A 27409-nucleotide genomic window follows, 5' to 3' on the forward strand; every position below is an offset into this window, starting at 1 on the left:
CTCTCAGCTGCATCCAGGCTCAATTGTGGATGCAGTCAGTTGCTGCCTCAATTATAAGAGAAGGTGAAGAAGGCACTTTTCCTACTGAAATTTGGAAAATAATCTGGGACAGTGCCACTGATTTTGAAAGAGAATTCCAATCCTGGTGGAACTTAATGAATTTTACCTACAATCCCATCACAAACACAGCCACAGCCTTTGTACTAACCATACGTAATGCTTCAGGGCATTTGATATTCCCTATCATGGCTGAACCATGATGGAGCTGTTCTCTATCCTTTCGAGCATAGAGAATGGGCCCGTCAAATTGGTGAGAAGTGGCAAACTGTTAATTTGGAAACTTGTATTTTCTGAGAACAACAAGGGTTCATCTGTGAAAGTAGTGCAATTAGAGCTCAATACATTTGTTTGGACACAGAACAAAATATCTGTCATTTTGAAATTCATCCTAACAAGATTCCTGAAACAGTGCTTGTGTATATAGGCAATGGATGTGCATGCTTAAGAACTGCTTGTGATAGGGTATTTATAGAAAATTTAGTAGTAGATACTAAAAATCATTCAAATTTTTGTGTTTGTAACTTTATTAAAATTACAGGATGTGATTTCTCTTATTTATCCCCAGTTACTTATTATCACCTTTTACAGTCCAATTACATACTGGTCCACCAATTATTGCCTACCCCCACTGGGATGAACCTTACTTTGGTAAAGCAATTGTTGCTTCACCAAGATTTAATCGAAATTTTGGAAAAGATCAAGAAAAATGGACAGAAAACCTTGGTAACTGCTCATCACAATGTGAAAGAAATACATCGTGTTCTAGAAAGAGTAAAGAAAGATGCTGAACACGGGTGGTGGGATACTCCTTTTGGGTGGTCACCTACTGCTACAGGTGTCCTGAACAAATTGTGTCATCCCATCATTGTTCTCTTGATTTTAGTTTTGATTGGTTTTGTTTTATCAGCAATCTTATACATCATGAATTGGAGAATGATGAAACGGTTAACACAGTTGACATCTATAATGGATGTACACAATTTGATCAACATCCCATCCACTGTGGACACCCCTAAGGTTATTGACACAAGACGAACTACATGAGTATTGAAATAAGATGTGATAAGAAATTAGATGTGTATTTTGATTAAAATTACCCTTGCCTTGCCTTGCCTTGCCTTCCCTTTTCTTCTCTTTCTCTTTTCTTCTCTTTCTCTTTTCTTCTCTTTCTCTTTTCTTCTCTTTCTCTTTTCTTCTCTTCTTTTCTCTGTTTTCCGAGATGTGCTACCAACATTGACGAGTCCTGAAGACCGCAACGACACTACGAAATCGTGCTGATGGAGCTCTCCTGACGACAGTCGTGAGTCACGGGGTGGTGTAAGAGATGGTCCGAAGATCCCTCATCTGCCTCACGATCATCGCTGAGGACAAAGACTGAGCACAGGAGTCCTGGCCTGGCTGAGGTGGGATGTCTGCCAAGTGTTGCCTACGGGTGTGCCCGCTGGGAACTGGTACGCATTCCTGAGGAAAATTAGTGCAGGTCACAATGGACTGTGCCGTTCTTGCTGCCCAGGTGGGAAGGACTGCACTGAAGTGGAAAGGAATGACTTGTCCTGTACACCTGTCCTGTACCTGCTTCCCAAAGCAACGAGCCTCATAACAACGGCTGTAGATTTCCCCACCTCTTGGCCAGTTGCCCCTCGCTTCTGAAAAGGACTATAAAGGGACTTTCTAAATTAGAGAAGAGATCTCCCCACGGAAAGAAGGCGAATCTATTGGCGGAAGACCACGAGGACTTCGTCTCATCTGTTGGTAGCTATTTCCTCCCCTTTTCTTCCTCTCTCCCCTTTTACTTTGTTTTCTTTCTCTCTCTCTCTCTCCTCTATCACATTACCGTGTTGTGGGTACTTAATAAAGGTGCACTGTTCTGATTAAAACTGAAATCCCTTGTGCCCTTTTGCACTCTGAGATCTATAAAGAAACCATTACGACCCTCGCTTGCATTAGCGGATCGTGACAGAAGCGACCTCGGACCTACAGGCACGGTCTGGCTCATAAAGCTGCTAAGATTGGTGAAAGTTAAACACACAAATCCTCTGCTCTGGATGGGAGGGGAGAGCTGGGGTTGGTCAGCCTGGAGAAGAGAAGGCTCTGGAGAGACCTTGGAACCTCTTCCAGTGCCTAAAGAGAATCCAGGAGAGTTGGAGAGGGACTTGGGCCAAGGGATGGAGGCACAGGACACAGGGAATGTCTTCCCACTGCCAGAGGGCAGGGATGGATGGGATATTGGGAAGGAATTGTTCCCTGGGAGGGTGGTGAGGCCCTGGCCCAGGGTGCCCAGAGCAGCTGTGGCAGCCCCTGGATCCCTGGAAGTGTCCAAGGCCAGGCTGGATGGGGCTTGGAGCAACCTGGGCGAGTAGAAGGTGTCCTGGCCCATTCCATAATTCCATGATTTGTTTTCCCTGCCCTATAGCTGGGGAACCGCTAATGCTGAATTTCCCATCACAGGACACCAGGAGGAGCTCCAGGGTAGATAAAGCAGGTTTTTTTCCTTACCCTGTAGTCCGGGGCTGCAGGATACGGATGACTACATCCCCGCTATCCTGGTGGCCACCTCGGTACCTCCTTCACAACTGGGAGAGGGGTCTTTGGTGACAAGCGAAAAACTGCCAAAGGTGGAGAGGTTTGTGGGGATCTGCTGAATCTGACCGTCTGAGACCAACTGAGGGATCATCCAGTGCCTGGATGCTCAACCATGTGGGCAGCAGAGCTATAAATTTTATATGTATTAAAAATATTTATCTATTATATAATATTTATATGTTATAAAACGATATTTCAGTTTTAGGCCCCTCATGACGAGAGGGACCTTGAGGGGCTGGAGCATGTCCAGGGAAGGGAACAGAGCTGGGGAAGGGGCTGGAGCACCAGGAACGGCTGAGGGAGCTGGGAAAGGGGCTCAGCCTGGAGAAAAGGAGGCTCAGGGGGCACCTTGTGGCTCTGCACAACTCCCTGACAGGAGGGTAGAGCCAGAGTCATGTAGGAATTGATCTTCCAAGTAAAAAGGTAACACTTGCTACCTGTTAATATTTATATATTATTATTTCCTATTATATTTAATTTTCAGGCTTTGTTCTTGCTGATGGAAAAAACCTAAAAATTTCATAGTGGATGAAAATTGTGATGGGGTTTGTGATACTGAAAACTAAGAGTGAGGAGGCAATAGAATGAAGATTGCAATTCTCAAGAAACCTGATTAATGTCAGGGGTTCAGTAGGGAAGATCCTGTGGGAAGTGTGCAACCTCTACTGAGTGGCATTATGCTCCTTTTGAGATTGAAGATCACAGGTTATAAAAGTAACCGTTCAGGAAGCTCAACAGAGGCAACCAAAAAGTTGGTTTCGTACGTTGGTTTTGTATGTCACCTTCTCTCAAGCCGTGTTCCTAATAATTTCCCAGGCCATGAGCAGCCACACCTTCTACTATCCCAGGCTGCTCCAAGCCCCGTCCAGCCTGGCCTTGGACACTTCCAGGGATCCAGGGGCAGCCACAGCTTCTCTGGGCACCCTGTGCCAGGGCCTCACCACCCTGACAGCCAGGAATTCCTTCCCAATATCCCATCCATCCCTGCCCTCAGTGAGAAGCCATTCCCCGTGTCCTGTCCCTCCATCCCTTATCCCAAGTCCCTCTCCAGCTCTCCTGGAGCCCCTTTAGGCACTGGAAGGGGCTCTGAGGTCTCCCTGGATCCTTCTCTTCTCCAGGTGAACACCCCCAGCTCTCCCAGCCTGGCTCCAGAGCAGAAGGGCTCCAGCCCTTGGAGCATCACCTTCGCTCTTAATACACTGCACCACAGAATTGTACTTCTTAAGCTCTTAGTCCACCCCCTCTTTGAAGGGTTATTGATCCCAGAAATCACTCCCCCCTACCTACATCCCTGCTGGGGGACAGGTGAGCACCCAGACTTGCAGGGATTAGGGGCGAAATCCCCACACAGCACCTTCAGCATCATCTCATCCCTGCCTTCCGCTCATCCCTCTCATCCCACTCCTCTGGGCAAACCAGGAAGCTGTGCCAGGGGTGACAGCCATAAATGAGGTTTGTCTGTAACCCGTAGAGGGAGCCCAGAAGTGCCACCAGTCCCCTCTGAGGGCCAGCAGTTGTGACACAGAACCGTGGTCACTGTCATGCTGGAGCAGCACCTGCTGGTGTTCCTAGGCAGAGGTTTCTGCTGCTGGTATCTGTGGCGTTTCCCCTTAAATTTTGGTGTTCCCAGTTATCATCTCTCGGCTGTGGTCTGCACTTGGCCAAGGGTCCTGCTGGTGTGACAAAGCACTGTCAGCACACGCTGCCCAGGGTAACCTGTGAGGGTGTGGACAGTCTGTGCTCTAAACCAAGCATGGGTGAGCTTGCGGTGTCACCTGTCAGGAGGGAAAATCCTGGGGTGGCTGGATGTCTTAGGTTACAATGCAAGATGTGACCAAAAATATGCATTCTATCACCATCTTCATAAGCTGTTAAAGCAGGTGGGGCAGTATTCCTTATCTCCTTCATGACTCACCCCTGATAACTCCCTCCAGAGAGATATCTTCTGTTAATGGGCCACCAAGCCTCACTGCATGACTCATAAAATTACATCATCCCATTGTGAGATGCTCTGCCCAGGGGGAGGAGCCAAGCATTCCTACCTGGATATTATCTGAGGTTTGGAACACCACAGCCAGCTTTTCCTAGTGGATTCCCAGAGGACAAGAGCTACATAACCACCACTGGACCTTCCGAGGAGGACCAGACCCTTCTACAGGATCACTGCTTCAACAGAACCACATCTACCACTTCAGGAGGGCTGCAGCCACCATTTAATGGGACTGCCACCACCACCCTGCCCAGCAGGGTGTCAGGTTGTATCCTGGCTCTGTCAGGTTAAGCCAGTGTTTCTGTATTATTGCCTTTATCTTCATTTTCATATTAAATTGTAATTTTGACTTGGGATCTCCCACTGCTTTGCTTTCAAACTGGTACACTGGAGAGGCAGGAGCAAGCTGCTGGAGGTACAAGCCCCATTCTCTGCTGCAGCTGAAATATTTATTATTTGACCCTAATATCTGGAGATTTTGGAGGCTGCAGTTTCAGCCCTTTGCTGCTGCAGGCTGTGGAAGGTCCTCTGAGCAACCTGGGATAGTGGAAGGCAGCCCTGCAGGGTGTGGATGGTCTTTGAGGTCCTTTCCAACCCAAACCATTCTGTGATTCTATGATCTGTGAAAACCTGAACCTAAGTGTGTAACATATCCTGCACTGCAAACAGTGCTGTTTCTTTATAGTAACTCAAGAGTAGAAGAATCCTTGTAAGCAGAATTAAAATACTCTCTTTTATTTCCATGTCCCCATCCCTGCTCCAAGCCCTTAATGTGTGAGAGGGAAAAGCTTTTTGAGATAACTTTATATTAGTATATATAAGGGAAAAAAAGTCTTCCCTGTGAGGGTGGTGAGGCCCTGACACAGGGTGCCCAGCGAAGCTGATGCTGCCCCATCCCTGGAAGTGTCCAAGAACAGGGCTTGGAGCAACCTGGGATGGTGGAAGGTGTTCCTGCCCATGGCAGGGGATTGGAACAAGATGATTTTTAATGTCCTTTCCCACCCAAGCCATTCTGTGATTCTATGAATAAAAGTATTTTTCCTCCCTTATGATGATTCACGTTTGGTGGCCTCTTTTAGATTAAATTTTTTAGTGAACTTCAACTCAAGACAAGTTCAGTTGTAGGAAATTCCAGGTCAAAGAGGGAATCCCTGCTGAAGTTGCAAGCTGCTGAAGACACAAGAAGTGAGTGGAAAGCGGTGGTGGGAGTTCATAACCCGGTATTTGGCGTGATAACGTCATTGCTTCATCGCACGTAACTGTTTCCACTCAACCCCATTCCTGCACAATCCAACCCATTTTCATGGTAGGGCCCTTTCCTTTCATGGCGAGTGCTCAGGGGGAAAAAAAAGCAGGTCAGCTTCTGGGCTAAAAAAGGGGTTTCTGGTAATTTTACCCTCTCTTGCTCTTCCACGCTCCGTGTCGCATCTCAGTAGATGCGCTGGTGAATATATGGGACAGTCAGAGTAGGAACGTGTCACAGCACTGGTGTTGCCTCAGGTGAACTTGGTTACCTGAAATGTGACAAATGTACATGAGGAGAGTCGCTGGGCTCTGAGCTGTGGGTTGAGCCAGACCACAGAGTCATCACAACATCCTGCAGTGATGTAAAGCATCAGTGGATGGAGATTTCTGCTGGTGTGATTCGAGAGAGGTGGCAGCAGCAATCAGTTTAGTCCTTCTTTGTTGGAAAGTTCTATGAATTTGTAAGAGGTTTCTGATTTATTGTAGGACTGAAAATGTCATGAATCTGTTGATTTCCTGGGTGACTGAAGATGAATTTGTGTGAAGAGTCCTACCTTTCAGTCCTCTGCTTCCAGCTTGGCTACATGGCTTTTTGAAAAGTTTCTCTCAGGGCTTTTCTCCACCAATAAGCTCCATAAAGTGGTTACATGGGAGTTTTTTTCTGCCATAAAAATAGCTTTTACTTCCAAAGAGACCTGCTGGTGCTCCAGGGGAAAGAGCACATGCACTGTTCTTTCTCCTCCAGTTGGTGGCTGGTCCTTTCTGGACCGCAGGATGCAGAATCCTGTTTCCACTTTTATTTTCACACGTCTCTCCTGTTAGTTATTGAGGATTGTATGATTGAGAGGGATTAAAGCTTCCATGAACACAAAGGAGCAGGACCAGGTGGAGGAATTCAAAGGAAGCTCCTGACCCAGCTCTTTCAGGGTTGTCTGAGGAGGATGGTCAACCCAAGCCCACATGTAAGTCCCACCAAAGTCAATGGGAGAGGCTTTCCTCATATCACCTTGCTGGCTACAGCGCCACGGGACTCATTAGAGTATTTTGGGCTTGTGCAAGACTTATGGGGTGTACAGGAAAGTTGGGCAAAGGAAAGGATAAGGTGGATCAATAAGAAACAGTGTGTGTGGGAGTGCTAAAGACATTGAGATGGACTAGCTCCAGATTATTCCATAAGTCTGGGCCCCTCCCAGTGCTCCAGCCCCTTCCCCAGCTCATTTCCCCAGCTTTATTCCCCACCATGTGTATCCAAGGAGTCCATCTGGGGGAAATGCTGCTCCAAGGTCTACCCAGTTTACAGCTCAGGCAGGGACTGGGAGTGAAAGCTGAGCTGGAATGGGGCTCCTGGTGATGGTGGCCAAGGCCAGTGAAGGTGGTCAGGGCCCTCACAGGGCGTGTATGAGTTTTCAGAATTCTGCACAATGTGTCACCCCAGTGGGGAAGGCATCCCAGCTCCTGGTGCCCTGAGATTTCCCAGGAGGAGTTCCCCATGGCACCTATTCTTCCCCTGCCTGGTCCCTGCAGGACACAGGGATCCCTAAGATGAGGTGGGGGTGGATTGTGCAGTTGAAGGGAGGTTAAATGGTGAAGTTCCACGTCCTGCCCTCATTTTGAAGCCCTTGTTGGGTGCCTGAATTGCAGCTAGCTGATCTCTGCTGTTGGGTTTGTTTGAGGCACGTGGTAGTGCATCCACACTTGTTTGTGGTGAAAGAACACTATAATTAGAAAGAGGGGGTGGGAAGGAGTAAAAAAAACCAACTCCCTGAATAGTTTGGGGTTTTCTTCTATTTTTCTTTCCTTATCTCTTGATCTGCCTGAATAAATGGTATTGGCTGATTTGGGATGCTGGTAGTAGCATCTGCCCTTCCCTTTTTTGGAGGTAGATGGGAGGAAGTGGGCTAAAAATTGCAATATCAGCTCCTAACCTTGGGTCAGGTAAGCCAGCTGTGCTGCAATGGAAAGGGTGGCAGTGCCTGAGCTTTGCTATAAAATGGAGAGCACAACTAGCTCTGAGACACAAGCAGGGTTGAAAGGGTCTCAGAGAAGGAGAACTCTCGTGTCCTGTCACCCTGACATCCACCCAAAGCAGCAGGGAGGTTACCATGGCTTTCACCAGCTCTGCTTTGGTAAGTAATTATATTAAATATAAAGGAATAAGATGGATTTGCAGCATGAGAGAAAGCAGAATGCAGATCCCCTGATTTGTACAGAAAACCCTTTTGGTCTTGCTGGGAGATGACTGGGATGCTGGGTGTGTCTGATGCAGCTGCTTGGTGATTGAGTGACAAGGGTGTGGTGGACTATCCATTATTTATTTATCTCTTGTTCATCAGCACTGCTGATGTGGGATTGGCAGAGCCCTTTTTGCAGACAGCATGTTATCAAAATTGTTGAAATTTTACTGTGGGTATCTATGCGTTTGAATTTCAACCTGGGTAGCATTTGCAGCACTGTCAGCTCCTGACTTCCTTAAAAACCCTGCTTTTATTTTGTCTTCTTTTGAGGAGCTGGGCTTGACAAATCCTCGTGGTTCCGTTTCTGTTTAGGATATTCTGTGACTCTATTATTTACTAAAACTCTGCCTACTGCAAATGGCTCAAGAACCCCAGATTTTCTTGGGAAAAGGGGTATTTCCAGCAGATGGCTGTGGGTGGCCAATTTTTATGGTCCTGAGGAAGCTGTGGCTGGGCAAGGTTTTAAGCCTAAGCAGAGTCAGCTGAGTCCCTACCCCAGTTTTTAGACGATAAGACGGTGCTGTGTGACTGCAGAGCAGGATCTTCATAGCTTGTTGGAGAGATGCTCTTCTTGGTGCAGAATCAATGATGAATCAGAATTTAAATCGGGGTTTAGCATCTGTTATGATGAGTTTCATTAGCACCATTGTGCTATTTGCTCATCTTGGCCCATTTCACACAAATGTAAGTATGAAGACGGTCCATTGGTGGTCCAGTCTAACCAAGACTTGGCTCTTTGTGCTCTCTCATTCCTGACTGGGCAGAATTAATGACACCTTTCTCTCTCCCAGTTCAGATCACTGGTTTTGGTGCTGGTTTTAGCCCTCACTGTGAAGAGCTTACCCCACAGAAAGGCTGGTGCCTCTGTGAGGCTGAGTGAAGGTTGCCTGAACCAAAAGGATCCCAAATACCCCACAACAGTGAAAGTGGACATTCGTATCAGCAGCTCAGACCCTGCCTTTAGGATGGTCCATGACATCAGGAACCGGTCCCTCGCTCCTTGGGATTACAGGTAACTGCTCAGTTATTCTCTAAATTGTGAGGGCAGTGTCACAGATGGTTTTGTGTGGTGGTTTGTTCTCAGCATATGCCCAGAGTCCCGTGAATATTGCAAACATTTCTTGACACACGCTGATGTTTCGATGTTGGGTGGGATTTCTCCAAGAGAAACTGTTTGCAGTGCAAAGGGATGTCATTGGAATGGTTTCTAATTATCTTGTCACTTTATCAATCACAGAATCATTTAGGTTGGAAAAGCCCTCTAAGGTCATTGAGCCCAACCATTCCCCCAGCACTGCCAAGGCCACCACTGACCCATGTCCCCAAGTGCCACATCCACACAGCTTTTAAACCCCTCCAGGGATGGTGATTCTACCATCTCCCTGAGCAGCTGTGCCAGGCCTTAATAACCCTTTCAGGGAAGAAATTTTTCTTAATATCCAATCTAAACCTCCCCTGGGGCAACTTGAGGCCATTTTCTCTTGTCCCTGTTCCCTGGGAGCAGAGCCTAACTCCCCCCACCCCCGGCTGTCCCCTCCTGTCAGGGAGTTGTGCAGAGCCAGAAGTTCCCCCTGAGCCTCCTTTTCTCCAGGCTGAGCCCCTTTCTCAGCTCCCTCAGCCTCTCCTGGTGCTCCAGACCCTTCCCCAGCTCCTATGAGCAGCTTTCCAACCCCTCTGCCCCAAGCCTGTAGCATTGCATGGGGTTGAAATAATTATGAAATTAATTATTCCTCTAGAAAAAGAATGATGGGAGCACATTGTAATTTCACATTTTCCTAACAGAAAGAAACTTCCAAATGCTGAAATTAAAACCAAACAAAAATTAATAGGCCAGTAGTGGGTTCTATATTATTTAACCCAGCCCACTCCATTCATCAGCTCCTAAAGAATGATACAGCAATATTACCCTCCAGTGCTGATTCCATTTCTGGGAAATCATTGTGAAAACGTTGAGGACAGGGAAATCCTTTGTGTCTCATAGTGAGGACGCACAGGTAAATAAGATGATGGAGATATAAACAAGGAGATCCTGCCAAATGATGCTGTCCAAGTGCATAAACCAGTCTTGTGTCCCCATTCCCAGCCTGGATGACGATCCCAACCGCTTCCCGCGCGTGATTGCCGATGCCCGGTGCCGCCTGTCCGGCTGTGTGAGCCCCCTGGGGCAGGAGGACCACAGCCTCAACTCCGTGCCCATCAAGCAGGAGATCCTGGTGCTGCGACGGGAGCAGCGCGGCTGCCTCCCCTCCTACCGCCTGGAGAAGAGGGTCATCACCGTGGGCTGCACCTGTGTCACTCCGGTCATTCAGCACCAGTCCTAGGAGGAATGTCTAGGGAAGGCAACATTGGGAAGAGGAAGTATCTCCCATAAACATCCCGCTGGTGAAATCCCACAGCCGCCCACCTTGCGTCCCAGGAATTCCACACACCATTCCCCTTCCAATTCTGAGCAAATTGTCTCCTGAAAGTCGTGATTCTTGCTGTTGTTCATGTATGGATTTTAGGATGGGAATCACCGGTAGCTGGTGATGGAGGGGAGGAAGAGTTCTGTTTGTGGCCCCAAGCAGTGAGAGGGTAAAGCAGTGCTGTTTAAAATTTATTTTTCATTGTGGTTTATATCAGTTTGGTGAATCAAATTAATTATAGTTTCCAAAGTTGTTCTTGGCAGTAAATTGCCCTAATTGAACATATGCCCACCACCACTGCCATAAAAAATGCCTCCTCTCTCCTTTCCTCTCTTCCTCCCTCCCTCCCTCCCTCCCTTCCTCATCCCTATCTCCTTTCCCTCTCTGGCCATCCCTGCTTGCTGGGATATTACTGGTGTCAGTCAGACATTGGTGCCACCAGGCCTGCTTGTCAGCACACTCTGGGTTTGTGTCACTGCTTGTCCGTGGGAACAGAGATTGATTTATTGCAGAACATTTTGGGAGATACTTGAGTCCACTTTGTTGAGTGTCAAAATGTTAAAGACCCAACAGATATCTATATTTCTATTTATGTCTTCTATTTATGGCGGTATTTATGGATCTGTGTGTGCTCAGAGTATAAAAAAGATTGATACATTTAATCTGTATTTATTAAATAACTTATCTGCTGAATAAAAATAATATTTTATTTTAAAAGATGTTTTTTTATGATCGCTCAGAACGACAGCAGACACAGAGAATGGGTTTGTGCTGTGGTAGCACTGAGAGATTTTGGCACAGATCGGGCGTTTTCCGGTGCAGTGAAATGAGTAAGAGGGAGCAGAAGAGAACTTGCAGCCTAAACAGATGAAAAGACGCAAAGAAGAGGCTGAAAGCAGCGAAGGGGCGTTCTGCAGGCAGTAGTGGCAATGGAACAAGGTTCTCTAGACCTTTGGGGTTGTCTCTAGGGATGGTGGGGAAAAAAGACAGGAGATATCACATTCCAGGGCTGCAGCTGGAATTTGGGATGGTTCACGAGAGCTCGGAAAGGCCTGTTCTATCCTGTTCCAGGCAAGGTAACATCCCTATAAGCAACCTTCTCCTCCCCCAGCTGAATAGTTGGCTGAGCAGGAATGCAGGGAGATGTGAGATGGCTTCATCTCACTGCCCCTTAGCCAGGTAATTCACAGGTGCTGGGATTAAAGCGGTGGATGAGGATCGCTGGACACCAAGGAACCAGGAGCTGTGCCTGCAGGGTGTGGTTTCCCGCTGAGCTGAGCTGTCCTGCCTTAGGAACGGAGGAATTGCCCTTTCCTTGCCTTAGCTGCACAAGGAGCACAGCCTGGCACAGCTCACTGTTTAGGAGTTGGACTGGATGATCCCTGTGTGTCTCTCAGGATGTTCCATGATTCTATAACTATTTACTGTTTTATCAAACTACTGCAATGTTGCTTTCTTTGACATTGCTCCTCTTTCACCCAGAACTGGGGCAGGCTCTCAGACCTCTGACTTCGGTTTCTTCCGGGGGAGGTTTTAAGCCTGTATTTCCTTTTTCATTTAAATCAGGACAAACCTGTGCAAGCATTCTTATATTTCATTTTGACTGCACAGAAACCACTTTAAGTTAGATCCACCTGGTGCAGGTAGACCTTGGTTTCCTCCCCAGCGTGGGCCAGGCGAGTTGTTGGGCCTAAATGACTCAAGGCCAGGTTGGATGGGGCTTTGGGACACCGGGGATAGTGGAAGGTGTCCCTCTGCCCATGGCAGGGGGTGGAATGAGATGGTCTTTGAGTTCCCTTCCAACCCAAACCATTCCATGATTCTATGACTCTGTGATGACTCTTCCGGTGCTTTTTGTTGAGTCAGGTGTGTTTTGTGCCCCGTGGGACACTGGGAGTCACTTCAACAATCCGTGGGTACCTTTCTCATTCAGTTGCAAACATCTGCACTCATTTGTGGCAGCAGCTGTTTCGTTATGACCACTGAGCTCTTCATGTGGTGCGGAGCAAGCCCAGGGAGGCGTCTCCTGCTTTCCTCTTACAGTAACTGCTGACCAGGAAATTGCAACCTGCTTCTTACTCCTGACCTACTTCTCTCCACAAACCTGCCTTGTGGGGCTGCCCTCACTTGTTTTTCAGGGAGAAAACTGCCCTGCGTTTCTCCTCTCAGTCATAATTAGTTTGACACTGGGTTCATGGCAGTGTATGCCCTGTGCTGATGCTCCTAAACACCCACCAGCTTACCCTAAGAGTGGTCCTAACTGGACGGATAACGAAGTAGCTAATTAGGAAAATACACAGGCTAATTAAGGAAGTCTCGCCCATGGGTCATAAGGTTTTGCAGGCAGAGCTCTCAGCTGCAAACCACACACCACTCAGGGAGGCATTGCCCGTACCTGGGGTTTGTTTCCTCCTAATGGCATCGTTCTTAGAGTGCAGCTGCTTGTAAATACAAGCCTGGTTATTTTTTGGGTGCTGGCTTTCACTACCAGCAATCTATTAATTTGGGGGCTGGAACTAGATGATCTTTAAGGTCCCTTCTAACATAAACCATCCTGTGATTCTGTGAATCGGAGACCACGACAAACAAATTTATGCTTCTTGTAAAGAGTACAGTCATATCACCACTGAGAGCAAGAGCAGTTCACAGCCTTTGCTAAAGGCTTTGCTTGGTTTGTTCCCTCTGCAGCAATGGACCCAGATCATGCGTGCCCAGCTGGGCATCTCTGGCTCTGAAATGTGGCTTGGAGCAGCCTCCAGGGACTGGGTTGTTTTACCAGGAGGAGAGGACACAGCTGGAGGTGTAGCAACAGTGCCCAGTGTCTTCTTGTAACCTGCTGGGCTAAGCAGCCTCCAGTAACAGGTTGGTATCTGAGCCTTTTGGCCTTTCCTATTCCTTTTCTCTTCTGATTTCCTCTCACTAACCTCCTACCTTTGTTCCTTGCTTACTGCTCCCCTTGGCTGTGTGTTCTGGCAGCTGATCCTGTTGTAGCAGCTCCCACGGGATGCTGGATGGAGCACAGTTCAGACCCCTGTTGCATTACCATGGGCTGGGGGGCACAGCAGTGATGTCAGCACAGGTAGATGCCTCCTCCCAGACCCACGCTGTGACCTGTGAATGTATTGGCCAGAAAGCATCTCTGGCCTCTTTGGACCACTGACCACAGGCAGGTGCTCCTGGGAGTGTTAAAAGGGACTACGGGCCACGGCAGCCTGTTCCACAAAAACCATTGCTTTGGAAAGTGTGCAAAATTAAATGCATAAAGAATGCAAAGGTTGCAAGCTAAAAGGTTGAAAAACCCCAAGAATTTTCTGTTTGGTAAGTCAGAGGGTTAATGGGTGGAAAGACTGGAAGCTGACATGGTTTATTGGGAGCTTGATATTACAGACAAAATTTTGAGGTGCTGAGCAATTTTCTGATCAGTCCAGAAATTCTCTGGAAGAACAATTTTCTGGTCAGTCCTGTGGGGATCTGTGGGTTGGTGCCAACATGATGGGTATATATGATGGGGCGAGTTCCTCTATCAGCTGCAAGTTCTGGATATGGCCCGAGAGACCAGACCAGAAACCTGCTCCCATGTCACCATCACCTCCAAAACAGGAGCCTTGCCTTGATCTTCCCTGTGAGGGTGGTGAGGCACTGGCAGAGAGAAGCTGTGGCTGTTCCATCCCTAGAAGTGTCCAAGGCCGGGTTGGACAGGGCTTGGAGCAACCTGACATAGAGGAAGGTGTCCAGATCATCCACAGAACTGGATGATCTTTAACGTCTTTTCCAACCCAATCCATTCTATAATTCCACAATCTCCTTTTATCTCCATGCCCTTCTTCCTTTTACTTCTTTGATATTATTTTTAACCTTGTGCTCAAGAAGAATGAGTGGGCTGATTCTGCATTTTCTACAGCACTGTTGCAAGGCAGTGACAAAAACCCCAAAACCTGCTTAAAATGTCTGTGATTGTCTGGTACTGCTTGGCAGAGCCAGAGCTGTTGGTGGGCATGGGACATGTGCTGGTGCTGGATGTCAGGAGCTGAGAAGATGCCAGCCAGGCTCAGCACCAGACATAAACTGCATTTCCTGCCTTTGCTGCTCACAAAGAGGAGTTCCAGGAGCTGGACTTTGATGATCCTTGTGGGTGCCTTCCAACTCAGGGTATTCTAGGATTAAAAATGTTTTTCATATTTTCTAATTATTCCCCATACTTCCAGGGCTAGATAGTGGAAGCAGGTCCAGGTCCTCATCTCTTCAGAGAAATCCCTTCTTGCTTTTGGTGTAACTTTTTATTTATTCTTCCTCCAGAAAAATTGCTCAGCTTTTCTACCTTTTTCTATAACTTTAACAAAATATTAAAAATATGTTTGATTCTCCTTGGGGCTTATGGACTGACAGAATACTGTTTTCTGGGCACACCTTTCTATGAGTAAAATCAGTACAAACCATCATGTTTTGTGTTTTATCTGCATTCTCAGTAAGCACAATGTATTTGTATCATGATAAAGGTTCCCTGTTCTGGTAAATCAACACATATGGTTTATCTCCTCTCTAACTTGACCTCATAATTTTTCAGAGTGGCTTTTTATTTCAGACTTCTGAAACTTGTGTTCTTGGCCTTGTTACAGCTGAATCTGCAGCACCTTTTACAAGCATCTAGTTTCTACCCAGATTGCTTTGATAAGTGGCAACGATGAGCATGATTATCTGCAAAAATCCAATCTCAAACTTCCCTTTCTGGTGTGTTTTACTCACAGGTTGCCAAGACACTGCTGCTCAGATTCTGCAAACTGACATGAAATAGAGATGGGGAGCAGTGCTGGACTGGAAACTTTTATGTTGGAGAGGGTTTTGCAGCAATTCTGCCCCCCTCCCTCCAATGACAATATCATTTAAAAGCAGCAAATTAGCAGAAATTTTCACTGAAACTCTTGAAAACAGGGAGGAACAAACTTTACCTGTTAAACCTCAAACAGATAAGAGCTGTGCATGGGTGAAAGAGGAGCTCTACTCTCTTTGGTCTCTCATTGTGATCATTATTGATTGTAGAAAAATAAGGACACTGATGAGGTGACCCTTGTCAGGGTGCATTGGTTTGGGATTATTCTACACTTTTCCAAGTGAACACAGCAGTGTGAAGGGAAATCTCTTGGCTCATGGTGCCAGGAGTTAGGAGAGAACTTGCAGTAGTAAAGAAAACAGTCTTCTGGCCCCATCAATCTGGGTGATAAATTAACCTATTAAATGCTTCTGCAGGAGCATGTAGAACACCCAGGCAGCCTGTAGGTGTGAGCACGAAGTTGTTCAAATAAATAAAAATTGGTTCTGTCCTAAGGCACAGATTTAGCTGGGTTGGTAAATGGTTGAACAAAAACCATGCTGGTGGAAGGGAGACTGGGGAATCTTCACTAAGGCCAGGTTGGATGGGGCTTGGAGCAACCTGGGGTAGTGGAAAGTGTCCCTGCTCATGGCAGGGGATGGAACTAAATGACCTTTAAGGTCCTTCCAACCCAAACTATTCCATGATGATGCTCTGTGAAGTCAGTCAGCAGAAAACTGTTGGCTTTTCAACTCTCCAGCTGTGTCAGCTCTTTCTGATCTGGTTCTGAGTTTTTCCACCTCAGCATAGCTCTCTCAGCACTTTCCAGTCCCCACTATACATGTGCCAACTCCAGCTAGTGGCACATGACTTCTAGGGAAGAAAAGGTTGGACTTCTGGTGATTTTAACTGTTAGAAGTTACTTGGGCTAATTGCAGACAATTTGACAAAACTCCTTCTAGGAGTGGTAGGACAGTGAGAGATTATCTAAACATCAAAGAAATCAGTTCTGTTTCAATCTTTCTAGACTGATATTTATATAAATCTTTGAAAACCTCGAAGGATGACCATTCCTTGATGGTTTTTGGTTTGGGTGTTTTTTTGGGTTTTTTTTTTGAAATCTGTTCACATGCTTAATACTTGTGGGATAGTCAGCTGGGTTAAACTTCAGGACCTGCAGGAGAAGAAAGGGGCTTCCTTAAGGAAGAATAACTGGAGATAAGATCAGAAACTAGCTAAATTAGGATCATACACACTCCTAGATTCCTATGTTTGGGCAAAGCTATATCAATGTTTGAAGGTAACTAAAGGTGTGGGCAGGAGCTCATTGTTGTGATTGCAGGTACTGTGATCAGTTTGAGTTAATCAGTGTTTCCTTGGTCTGCTGCTTATCTGCCAGGTCAAGGAATGGTGTGGCTGTGCTGTGGGTTTAGGTTACAGGCTGACTCACCTGGAGTAGGTTAGGGAGGGTTTCGGCTCGCTGGAACAGCCGGAGGGAATTAGCCCCAGTAGCAAAAGTTGGGATGGTCACAGCTGGATCTGGAGAAGATGCTTTCACCTGAGAGGACTCTCCCACTCATTAGGGACTCTCAGCCCCGAGCTCTGCATCTCTACAAGTTCCGTATTTGCTGTTGCATTTGCCAGTGGCACTTTGCCACTGCCTGAGCAGGGCCACACCTCCCTGAGACAGCAGCAAACAAAACGCCCACATCTTCACCAGCCAGCCTTGCCCTCTGAAACATGGAACATGTTAATTGGAGCGCTTTTAACCCAAGTGTGCTTTAAATAAACCCACCTGCTCTGCCAGACACCCACCCACGCAAACCCCATCTGACCGCAGCTGAAGTGCAATGTCAGGGTGCTCCACATTTGAAGCTCTGAAAACGTACTGGAAGGACATGAACACAGAGAAAATTATGATTGCAATCAGCAAGAGGTGGTTAATTGCTTCAGTCACCTGCTTGACTCTCGTGAGCTTCCCCAGGTGTACCCAGGTGGTGCCTCTGCTCCACAGGAAACAGGCTGAAACGCGCTGGGCTGAGATTCACAGATAATGCTGGAGCAAAGTTAAAGCTCAGCAGTGGAAATGCAATCGCTGTTTTAGGAGAGGGAGCTTCTTGGAGTTTCTTACCCCAAAGAAGTATTGTGTTGAATCCATCTTTAAAAATCCTTTTCCAGTCGGATAATTTGGTGGATAAGTGGGTAGTTACCCAGTAGAAATTTTTTTGCTTGTCTGTCCTTAACGTGAATCTCCTGGGTGCCACTTTATAAATTATTTTCCTCCAGGTATCTTAGCTTCTCTATTGGTAAAATGGTGTTTTCCCTAATTTTTTTTCCGTGGGGTTTACATTCTACTGCTGCAGAGGTAGATGTTACCAAGAGAATTTCAGGCTTTAGCATCATGTAAATCTCTTTATGGTCATGATTAAGTGATTTCTTGCCTTATCAAGAAGACTTCTTTAGAAAGAAAGGAGAATACCAAAGAATTTTTCCACTTATTTTTTATTACACAAAGATAAATAAACATTACCTTAATACTTTAAAAAAATATATTAGGATAATACATTATTACTATTTTTTCCACCAGAATAAATAGATTTATATAAATAGACATTTCAAAGTGTAAACTAAAGATGGGTAGAGTTCCCATTACTTTGCAGCCCAGCACGTGGAGGTGTCACGATTCTGAATTTGTGGAGTTCAAGATTTTTGGGGGGAAAACATTAAATTTTTTAACCAAGACGCCTAATTTTCAGTACATTCTGATGTATTCTAGTTAATTTTTATGGCTTGATTCAGCTTTTTGGAGGCTGGATCAGCCTTTTTCATTTCCATGCAAGGAAATTCTCTGTAGTTCCTTGCCCCTCTGGCTCCCTTCAGGCCTGGTGCTGGATCAAGGGGGTGACACACGTGCAGCCCACGGTGATTATTTTCTTCTCCAGCCTGTAGGATTGCTGGCAGCCCTTCTGCTCCCTGCGGAGGACCAGGATCTCCTGCTTGATGGGGACGGAATTGAGGCTGTAGTCCAGCTGCCCCTCCGGAGTCACGCACCGCGAGTGTCGGCACTTGGCGTCCGCGATCAGCCGGGGGAAGCGGTCGTGGTCCTCGTCGATCCTGGGGGTTGGCAGGAAAGGGAGTATTTGAATCCAAAGGCATGATAGTCTGGATAACTATGGGCTCCCAGCTCGGGAACCTGTGCATCCTGGGGTATATTTCCTACGGAGGGACAGCAGATTCTCCAAAACCCCAGGTTTTTCAGAAATAAAATGTAAGTAACTAAATACTGGATGTTTTTAAATGCATGGCTGCATGCAACTGCCTTTGCAAAGGACTTGCTTCAAGAAGGCACTGATTTTGAAAGACTGATCAGAAACAATTTGAGCTTCCCAACGTGTCACTGCAACTAACAGAGCCCAAAGCCTTCAGTTCCTCCCCAAAATGTGAAATGTTGGTGTTATTAAGCCACCATTGAATTTGGTGCAATATTAACCCCCTGAGGTATTTTTTTATGATGTTTCAGGTAAAGAATGCTTTTGAAGATAAAGCTTGCCCCAGTACACAAATTAATTAAATTATAGAAGTCATTTGCTTTTCCTTCTATATATTGCCTAGGCTATGCGTTTGTTTTGTGCTGCTTTTTGTACTGGTTCTCTTTCAAAGAGGATTACAGGGACTGTGGACACCCTCATATTTCCAAAATCTCTCGACTGTGAAGCACTGAAAATAGAGATGAAACCATTTTTCTTGTCCAGGGCTTCCAGTGTTTTTCCAGGCTGTAAGGACAGGGATCATACCTGTAATCCCACGGAGCCAGAGAACGGCTGCTGACATCCGGACTGGCTTTGGTGTCCTGGTTCATGTTGCTCATGCTGAGGTTGACTCTCACAGTTTGGGGGAATTTTGAGTCTGTTTGGGTCAGGCATCCAGCAGATGCTTGCTTGAAGATGTTCTCTGGCTTGAGCCCAGGCTTGATCACCTTCCCATGGGCAGGAATGCTGGCTGACAGCATGGCCAGCAGCATGAGGAGCAGGGGTCTGAGCTGAAGAAAATTGGTACATTTAGGGCACAAGACAGGTGTGAAATTCATCCACAGTCAGCCTAACTGGTAGTTAAAGCTTATACTGCAGGTTGGAATAATGATAGGAAAATGTGCTGTACGTCACATCAATGTTCTCATTAACTGATTCTCACAGTGCTGACAGGTATAGTATACACCCCGTTGTAATTCGGCAATTAAAAAATGTTAAATTATAGAAAATAATATAATACAGACGATAGAAGAAAGGATATAACAAGAAGAAAAACACTCTAAGGTTGAGTTTTCAATGTATTTCTTGCCTCAGAGAATGCTGTGGTAGCCCATGTCACTAATGTACAGTCTCATTGCTGCCCCATGAGCATTCTCACATTTTAGTTATTTTTAATTATGAATGATTTAAACAAGCATTTTAAAGGTGGGTGCAGATCCCTATTCAATCTACTAGAATTTAAATCTTAAATTAAATCTCTGTCAAACTGGGGGGGAAATAAATCCAGAATTTAAGTTCTTACCAGAGAAGCGCAAAGAGTTGGAGACATCTTCATTCCCTTAGTGCTTCTGATGCTTGTGCTGGGCTCTGCTGAACTGAAGGTGTCTGGGTACATCTGATGCTGGACCTTTTATAAGGGTTTCTGGGCTGTGCTAAATAATTTGGAGTAGGTGTTTTTTTCCCCAACCTTCACTGTGGTTCTGACCATAACCTAAATTAAGACGTGTATGTATATAGGTTCCATTAACACAGGTGGCATACAGGATATATCTTAGATCTGTAGATGCATTCCTTCAGCCATGTCACTGAAACACCAAAAAAACCCAGATGATTTTAGGAAACCACAAACATTACAAATTCGTGGGTGCAAAGTATTCAGTTTGAAATCGGGATGCTGTAAGTATCAAACCCAAATGTTGCTGGCACAGGTTTGGATCTGTTCGCTCCTAGGTCTGTCTGATGTCTTTTCATCCCAAATTGGGCAGATGTTGGACAGCTGGCCACCATCGAATTGCTCTCTTATTCTTCCCATGGGCTGTAATTTGTCTTGATGTCTGAGGAGCAATGTCCCTGCTCAAGCTCAGTTCTTCTCTGAACTGGGCTATTTTTATTCATGGTTAAACCTCAGGTGTGATATCTCAGTGTTGATCAGAATGTTTCGCGATAGTGAGTTCCCAAAAGTCAGTCATTCTCCACATGGGAAATAAAGTGAGTGAGCTTTGTTTTGAGCTTGCCACTTTTTCATTTTGCTTTCATTTTGCTTCTCTTGTGTTATGAGACACTGTTTTGTTCCTAAGGAAAGGAGTTTGGGAAGTGTGATGGCTATAGTTAAACTTCCAGTTCCTAAATTACAGGGAGGACAGGGGCTCCAGAGAAACTTTGTAAAGGCTGAGAGATGCAAAATGACACCCCGGCACAGGGTGTCCAGAGAAGCTGTGGCTGCCCCTGGATCCCTGGAAGTGTCCAAGACCAGGTTGAACGGGGCTTGGAGCAACCTGGGATAGTGGAAGGTGTCCCTGCCCATGACAGGGGGTGGAACTGGATAATATTCAAGGTCCCTTTCAACCCAAACCATTCTAGGATTCTATGATGTCGAGTCTGTTCTCTGATATTTCTTTTTTTAGGAAATACTCCCATCACTTTGCTCTGACAGTGGGTTACGAGTAGCTCAGATGTGCCCTATAAAGTGACACTCAGTGTAACAGCCTTGAGCCGCTGATCAGAACTTTTCCCAGGCCTAATTTTGGTGGTTTTTCCATGAAAATGATGAGGAGAAGGTACGGATTTTTTACATTTGCTTAATATTTATGCTTAAGTCCAAATTTTACTCACCTTGTTCCATCCAAAGGAGGATGCAAATAAGGGTAGAATTTAGTTTGCGGTTTCTGGGATATCCATGACCTACATCCGCTTGTTTAAAAGACGTTGATGCTTCAGAAATTAAACGTGTATTTCAGTTTCCCTCTTCAAGCTAGAGGTGCACAGGTTAAAGGAAATGGTTCCCTCAGAAGGGGTTTTCTCTACTACCATTTACTGAAATATCCTTTCAAAGTGGGTCAGTTAAATTGCCAATTTTAGAAGCAAAATACGTTTTTGAAAGCCTACAAGGTAGCGGAAGGTCAGATTCAACCAGCCTGACCCTAAATTGTCTACCCTAAATGCGTCAGTGGTTTGGGTTACCTAGGTACTTGAAAGGTGAATAGTTAAGCATTCAAACATAGCTGATCCACCACAACATTGCAATGGCGAAAGAAAAAATTTCCATGGTTTATATCAAGGTGTAAACGTGTTTGTTGGCAGTTGTCATAGGCAAGATGTGAAGGTCTGAGGAGAACACGTGTGTCTTGAAATGCTTCTACCAGGTCTGAATTATGCAAAGGAAACTCTTGCATTTCTGGTTTCAAGATTTTTCCGAGTGCAAAATAATCGTTTTGTAAGTTTTAATGCTCTGAAGTGAAAAAAAAAAAAGATTAATATGATTTTCCCCATGAGATTAGAGTTAACCCTGTAAGATTTGTTTTATTCTGACACATCGTTTTCTCTTAGCTAGAGATCTGGAAACTGGGACACTAACAAAGGCTTATTGAAACAAACAAAAAATTAAAGATTATCAAAAGCCTTTTGAATTGGAACCTACCCCTTCTCTTGGCTCTGGTGAAAGCTTTCTTGAGATTAAGTTTCTGTTGAAGTACTTTGCCCAGCTGAGATTCTTCAGATGAAATCTGAGTGTGTTGGCATGGATGACACTTTCTCCCCTCAAATAGTATCTTAGAATCACAGAATGGTTTGGGTTGGAAGGGACCTCAAAGACCATCCTGTTCCACTCTACGCCACGGGCAGGGACACCTTCCACTATCCCAGGCTGCTCCAAGCCCCGTCCAACCTGGCCTTGGACATCTCCAGGGATGGGGCAGCCACAGAGACCCTACAAGTGCTGAAGCTCTGGAGTCCTGACTGAACTTGCTGTAAATTAAAAGAGAACTTCCAGGGAACTCCAAATACTTTACACTTTTTTTTTTTTTTTTTATTGCTATCAGTTAAGTTTATGATATTTCTGTAAAATAAGATTTTTTTTTATTATTTGCAAGTATGAAGACATTTACTTTTTGGTTTTTTCTTGCTGAAGAGAATATTTTTCAGTACCTATTATAAACCCCTGTAAATACAGCAGCACTCTCCTTCCTACATACAAGCATTGCATGACCCACTCTGTATTGTGGAGGTAATTTCTAGGGTTAGACTGAGCCTGAGACCAGTGGTGATGTGTGGGAAACTCAGAATTTGATAGGACAAGGCTCTGAGCACTCTGGTTAAACACTGACGTTTAATTTTAGTTCAATTTAATTAAATCATCCTATGAGTGGATGGTTGGGTCAGACGCATTCAGAGGTCCCCTTCAAATTGGTTAAATCCAGAGAAGGGCCAGGAAAATGCTTGGAGGGCTGAAGTACCTCTGCTCTGGAGCCAGGTTGGGAGAGCTGGGGGTGTCCAACCCTGTGTTGGGTCTGGCTGAGCTGCAGTTCATTTTCCCACAGCAGCTTTCCCAGTGCTGGGCTTTGCATTGGGAGCTGGAAAGGTTTTGGGAACACCCCAGTGTTTTGGCTACTTCTGGGCAGGGCTGGCATAGCACCAGCTCTGTCTCTCCATTTCCCCCATTGAGGGGCTGGAAGTGGCCAAGATCCTGGGGGGGCACACAACTGAGGTAGCTGACCCAAATGATCCAAAGGGATATTCCATACCATAGGATGTCATCTCAGGTAAAAGCTAAGAAAAGGAGGAAGGGGGTGCATTTGTTGTTTACAATGTTTGCCTTCCAGAGAAACTGCTCTGTGTGCTGAAGCCCTGCTTCCCAGGAAGTGGCTGGACATTGCTCACTGATGGGAAGTAGAGAATAAAATTATTGGTTTTTCTCTTTGCTTGTGCACGAGCAAACTTTTGCTTTTGCTTTAGTAAACTGCCTTGTCTCGACCTATGAGTTGTTTCCCTTCTTATTTTCTCTCCCCTGTCCAGCTGGAAAGGGGGAGTGATAGAGTGGCTTGGTGTCCAGGCAAGATCCATCTGCCACATGCCTGGGGAAGAGAAGAGACTTCAGAGCCCCTTCCAAGGCCTAAAGGGGCTCCAGGAGAGCTGCAGAGGGACTTGGGACAAGGGGATGGAGGGACAGGACACAGGGAATGGCTTCCCACTGTCAGAGGGCAGGGATAGATGGGAATGTTGGGGAGAAATTCTCCCCTGTGAGGGTGGTGAGGCCCAGAGCAGCTGTGGCTGCCCCTGGATCCCTGGAAGTGTCCAAGGCCAGGCTGGATGGGGCTCTGAGCAACCTGGGCTAGTGGAAGGTGTCCCTGCCCATGGCAGGGGGTGGAATGGGATGATCTTTAAGGTCCCTTCCAATCCCAGCCATTCCATGGTTCTATGAAGTCACTGCACCAGTCTCCTACCCCTTGATTTTTACACAGGAGACACAGCAGAAGAGCTAAAGTAACATTTTTCCTCTATTAAACACCTGTATTTTTCTTCCCCAGCCACTGCAGTAGAAATGATCATCTCCTACTTCAGGCCTAAATTTTGCATAACTAATATCTTATAGATACTCAGTATCTGGGAAGTCAGCTTCAAGAAAATGAGCTGCAAAATGTCATTTTAGGAAAGGGACACTTGTGGAGCATTGAGAGGTCAGTGCTGTGTGCCCAAAATCCAGCCCTTAGTTTGTGCTCCACCACTTTTAAACCAAATTAAATTCAGAAAACTTGTTTTCTCACCAGTATATCCCTGTATCCCAGAGTTTATCAGAGTTGCCAGGCAGGTCTGATAGGGCAGCTTGCAGAAATAAACTAATTTCTACTGTAGCCATTTGCCTGCTCCCAGGAAAAATCTGAAAATCTTGGTCATTCATCATGGAATCAAAAGATCATAGAATCATGGAGTAGTTTGGGTTGGAAAGGACCTTTTAAATGTCATGTAGTCCAACAACCTGCAATGAGCAGCATCTTCTACTACATCAGCTTGTTCAGAGCCCCATCCAACCTGATCTTGAATTTCCAGAAGCATCTCTTTTTAAGAAGGGAAGTTCCTATTGTTCTGTTTTATCTTGCAGAGCAATCACTCCTGGCCACAACATTTGGTGTGCAAGAAACGCTCAGAATACAGAGGTTTTATGGAATAAGTGAGTCAGAGTGGTTTTGGTGAGAGCTGTAAAAGCACCAGTAGGATCCTAATTTTTGATCCCTTTCACCTCACTGCGGTTCAGTCTGACTTGTTTTATATTTTTTATTTTTTCTTTAAATAAGTAATGGAAATTCATCCCTTTTCCAATCATATGCTAATTCTGACCACGGTTCAGTGAAGTTTCCAGAACTATCCCAGGGAGGGATTTCAGAGAATAAGCACTGCTGAAGGCTTCCTACTCAGAGATGTGGCCTTGTGAAGGTGGGGTGTGGACCATGGGTGGGTGACAAAAGCTCCGTGTCCTGTTCTAACCCAAAAAATGTCTCTTAACCAGACCTGGTCCTTCTGTGCTGATGCCATGGATACAAAGGCAAAGTGAATAGGTGTATGCCAGGTAGAATGGAGCATCCCTGATCTTTCATTCCTGGCTGAACTGAATGTGCTGAGCCCAGTTGGGCTAGAAAAGGAATTGTGGTTCTTTGTTTCAACCAATGCACAATTCTGAGAAGGAATTTTAATTTCTGTCTTGTTTTACACGTTTTATTTTCCTCATGTAATTGAGCAAATAGACATGGGTACTTTTTCCCCGCTCATGTTTTTGACAAGATTTCTCTGGGGTACTTGGCAGGGCAGTTGGCTGAAATCTCTTTTAAAGTTGTGGGACTATTTCCGCTTATGTCCTGGTTCTCCAGGATTTTCTTTTTTGGGGTTTGCTTTGCCCACTGTTGGGAGGCTCTGGGGATCCACAGCCCAGTGCTGTGCTCCACAGGTGTCCCTTGCATTGATGTGGTGCTGAGCAAACCCAGGTTGTGTGGAGGGGAGGTGCAGTGAGCTATGAGGTGTTAAAAAATCCCCTTTTGACTCATTCCCAGGTAAAACCGAGAACAGTTTGCATTAAATGCTGAGAAATCCCCAGGGATTTAGGACTGTGAAATGGGGCATCTCGGTGGTTACGATCCATGAACTGTCAGGGATGACACAGTCCTTGCTCAGGATGAATTAATTGTGCATCTGGAGTGAGAGGGAACCTGGGAATAGAATAATGGAATGGTTTGGATTGGAAAGGACCTTGAAACCCATCTCATTCCAACCCCCTGCCATGGGCAGGAACACCTTCCACTAGCCCAGGTTGCTCCAAGTCCCGTCCAGCCTGGCCTTGGACACTTCCAGGGATCCAGGGGCAGCCACAGCTTCTCTGGGCACCCTGTGCCAGGGCCTCCCCACCCTTAGGATCAATTTGTCTTTTAACTTGAATTTCATAACCTTCCTAGACTCAGGAGTGCCAGCAAACCCATACAATGTGTACAATCCTTCCTGCCCCTCAGAACCCTCCCCATGGGGACTTAAAGCCTGGTGTCCTTTGCTCTGTCACACACATGATCCTGGCCAGACTGTCCCCCCACACACTGCTGCCTTTTGTGTGTCTGGGTCTTCCAAGGGACATTGTCCATGGAGACCTGACAAAAATGAAGCTATGCTCCGTTGCATCCGGGAAGATGTGTCATTTCTGTTCTCAGCAGAGATCCAAACTGCTTTGGAACAGACTGGTGCCACTGCTCATTCTGCTGCATCCATGCTCCCTCCTCCCCATCCATCCAGCAAAATATAAGGGCGTCATGGATGATGCACGTAATGAACTTGATATGCCTTTGTTCATTTATTTATTGACAGCTTTGAAATTTTTTTGGTGGGGTGAAGATGGGGAACAACCAGCTGAGCTGAATGTCTGAAGTTAGACATCCGAGTTCATAGCCTGGCTCAGAGAAAAGGTCAGCAAAGCCATTTTCAAGTTTTTTGGCTGTTTTTCTTCATTAGCTGCAGTGTGGTGGGGGTGGGAAGATTCAGAGATACCTCACAGGGAGATGTGTGATCTGGTGTGTGTGTTGTGGCTAAGTTGATATGGGATAACTGATGTCAAAAACCTTTGCCATGCAGATTGTTGTTATTTATAGCTCCTTTTTGCATTAAATAAGTAAGAAAAACATGGACACAGAGTGTTTTCAAGAATATGTTGCTCTTGTTCTTTATGTGTTTTTTTTAATAATTTACTTACAGATTACTTGTTCTGGCAGTGCTCAGCAAAAAGGGGGTGTGTGGATGCAAGTTTGATTGATAGGGAAAGGAAATTAAGATGGTTGTGTCTCTGCAGATCCACATTGATTTAGGAACCTGCTGAATGTTCCAGAGCCAACAGCTTTGTGTGTGATATTCTGGGCCTCTGGTAATCATGGAATGGTTTGGGTTGAAAAGGACCTTAAAGCACATCTCATTCCAGCCCTCCTGCTGTGGGCAGGGACACCTTCCACTGGACCAGGTTGCTCAGAGCCCCATCCAGCCTGGCCTTGGACACTTCCAGGGATGAAGGAAATGCTGGAGTAGCCCTGCCTGCAGTGATGCTTATGAAAACCAAAAGCCTATCCCAAACCTTTCCAGGCGCCTCATCCCCAGATGCACCTCTGGAGACGTTCGGAGGAGTAGCAGATCCATCCGGGAGGAAGGGCTGGTGAGGCTGAGCTGAGGCAGAGGCAGGCAAACCTTCCTGGCTTGGTGTTTTCCACACTGCTGTAGCTGGTTGAAGGGGACCAAACCTCCCAGGAAGACGGGCTTGGTTCCGTTTGACCAGCCAGAGCAGAGCATAGCTCCGGACCACAGCACGCCCTTGGCTCCGCTGCTCCTGACCTGCAATGGGAATGGGACACGTGAGACAGGGGACACAAGGACTGACCTCTGCTCAGAGGGAGAGGAGGATGGTGCAGCACTTATGACACCAGCTTAGGAGACCTCACCATTCTTCATAGAATCATAGAATGGTTTGGGTTGGAAGTACCTTAAAGATCACCTAATTCACCCCCTGCCATGGGCAGGGACACCTTCCACTATCCCAGGTTTCT

The 27409-nt window shown here is 46.0% G+C and overlaps 2 protein-coding genes across 2 annotated transcripts; one reads left to right on the forward strand and one right to left on the reverse strand.

Moving 5' to 3' along the window:
- The first annotated feature begins 6560 nt into the window (after positions 1 to 6560).
- LOC121667027 (interleukin-17F-like) lies at positions 6561 to 11202 on the forward strand. Its single transcript, XM_042033117.1, has 3 exons — positions 6561 to 8004; positions 8904 to 9124; positions 10196 to 11202. The coding sequence occupies exons 1-3, from the start codon at positions 7981 to 7983 to the stop codon at positions 10431 to 10433; spliced, it is 483 nt and encodes a 160-aa protein (XP_041889051.1). The 5' UTR covers positions 6561 to 7980; the 3' UTR covers positions 10434 to 11202.
- A 6709-nt stretch (positions 11203 to 17911) lies between these two features.
- IL17A (interleukin 17A) lies at positions 17912 to 19355 on the reverse strand. The gene is made up of 2 exons (XM_042032899.1): positions 19119 to 19355; positions 17912 to 18438 (listed from the first exon to the last, which is right to left on the reverse strand). The coding sequence occupies exons 1-2, from the start codon at positions 19343 to 19345 to the stop codon at positions 18201 to 18203; spliced, it is 465 nt and encodes a 154-aa protein (XP_041888833.1). The 5' UTR covers positions 19346 to 19355; the 3' UTR covers positions 17912 to 18200.
- Positions 19356 to 27409: the final 8054 nt, after the last annotated feature.

This window comes from Corvus kubaryi, unplaced genomic scaffold (genome assembly GCF_017639235.1).
Source record: "Corvus kubaryi isolate FWS band 111438036 unplaced genomic scaffold, C.kubaryi_AGA036_p1.0 37354, whole genome shotgun sequence".
Taxonomy (NCBI): domain Eukaryota; kingdom Metazoa; phylum Chordata; class Aves; order Passeriformes; family Corvidae; genus Corvus; species Corvus kubaryi.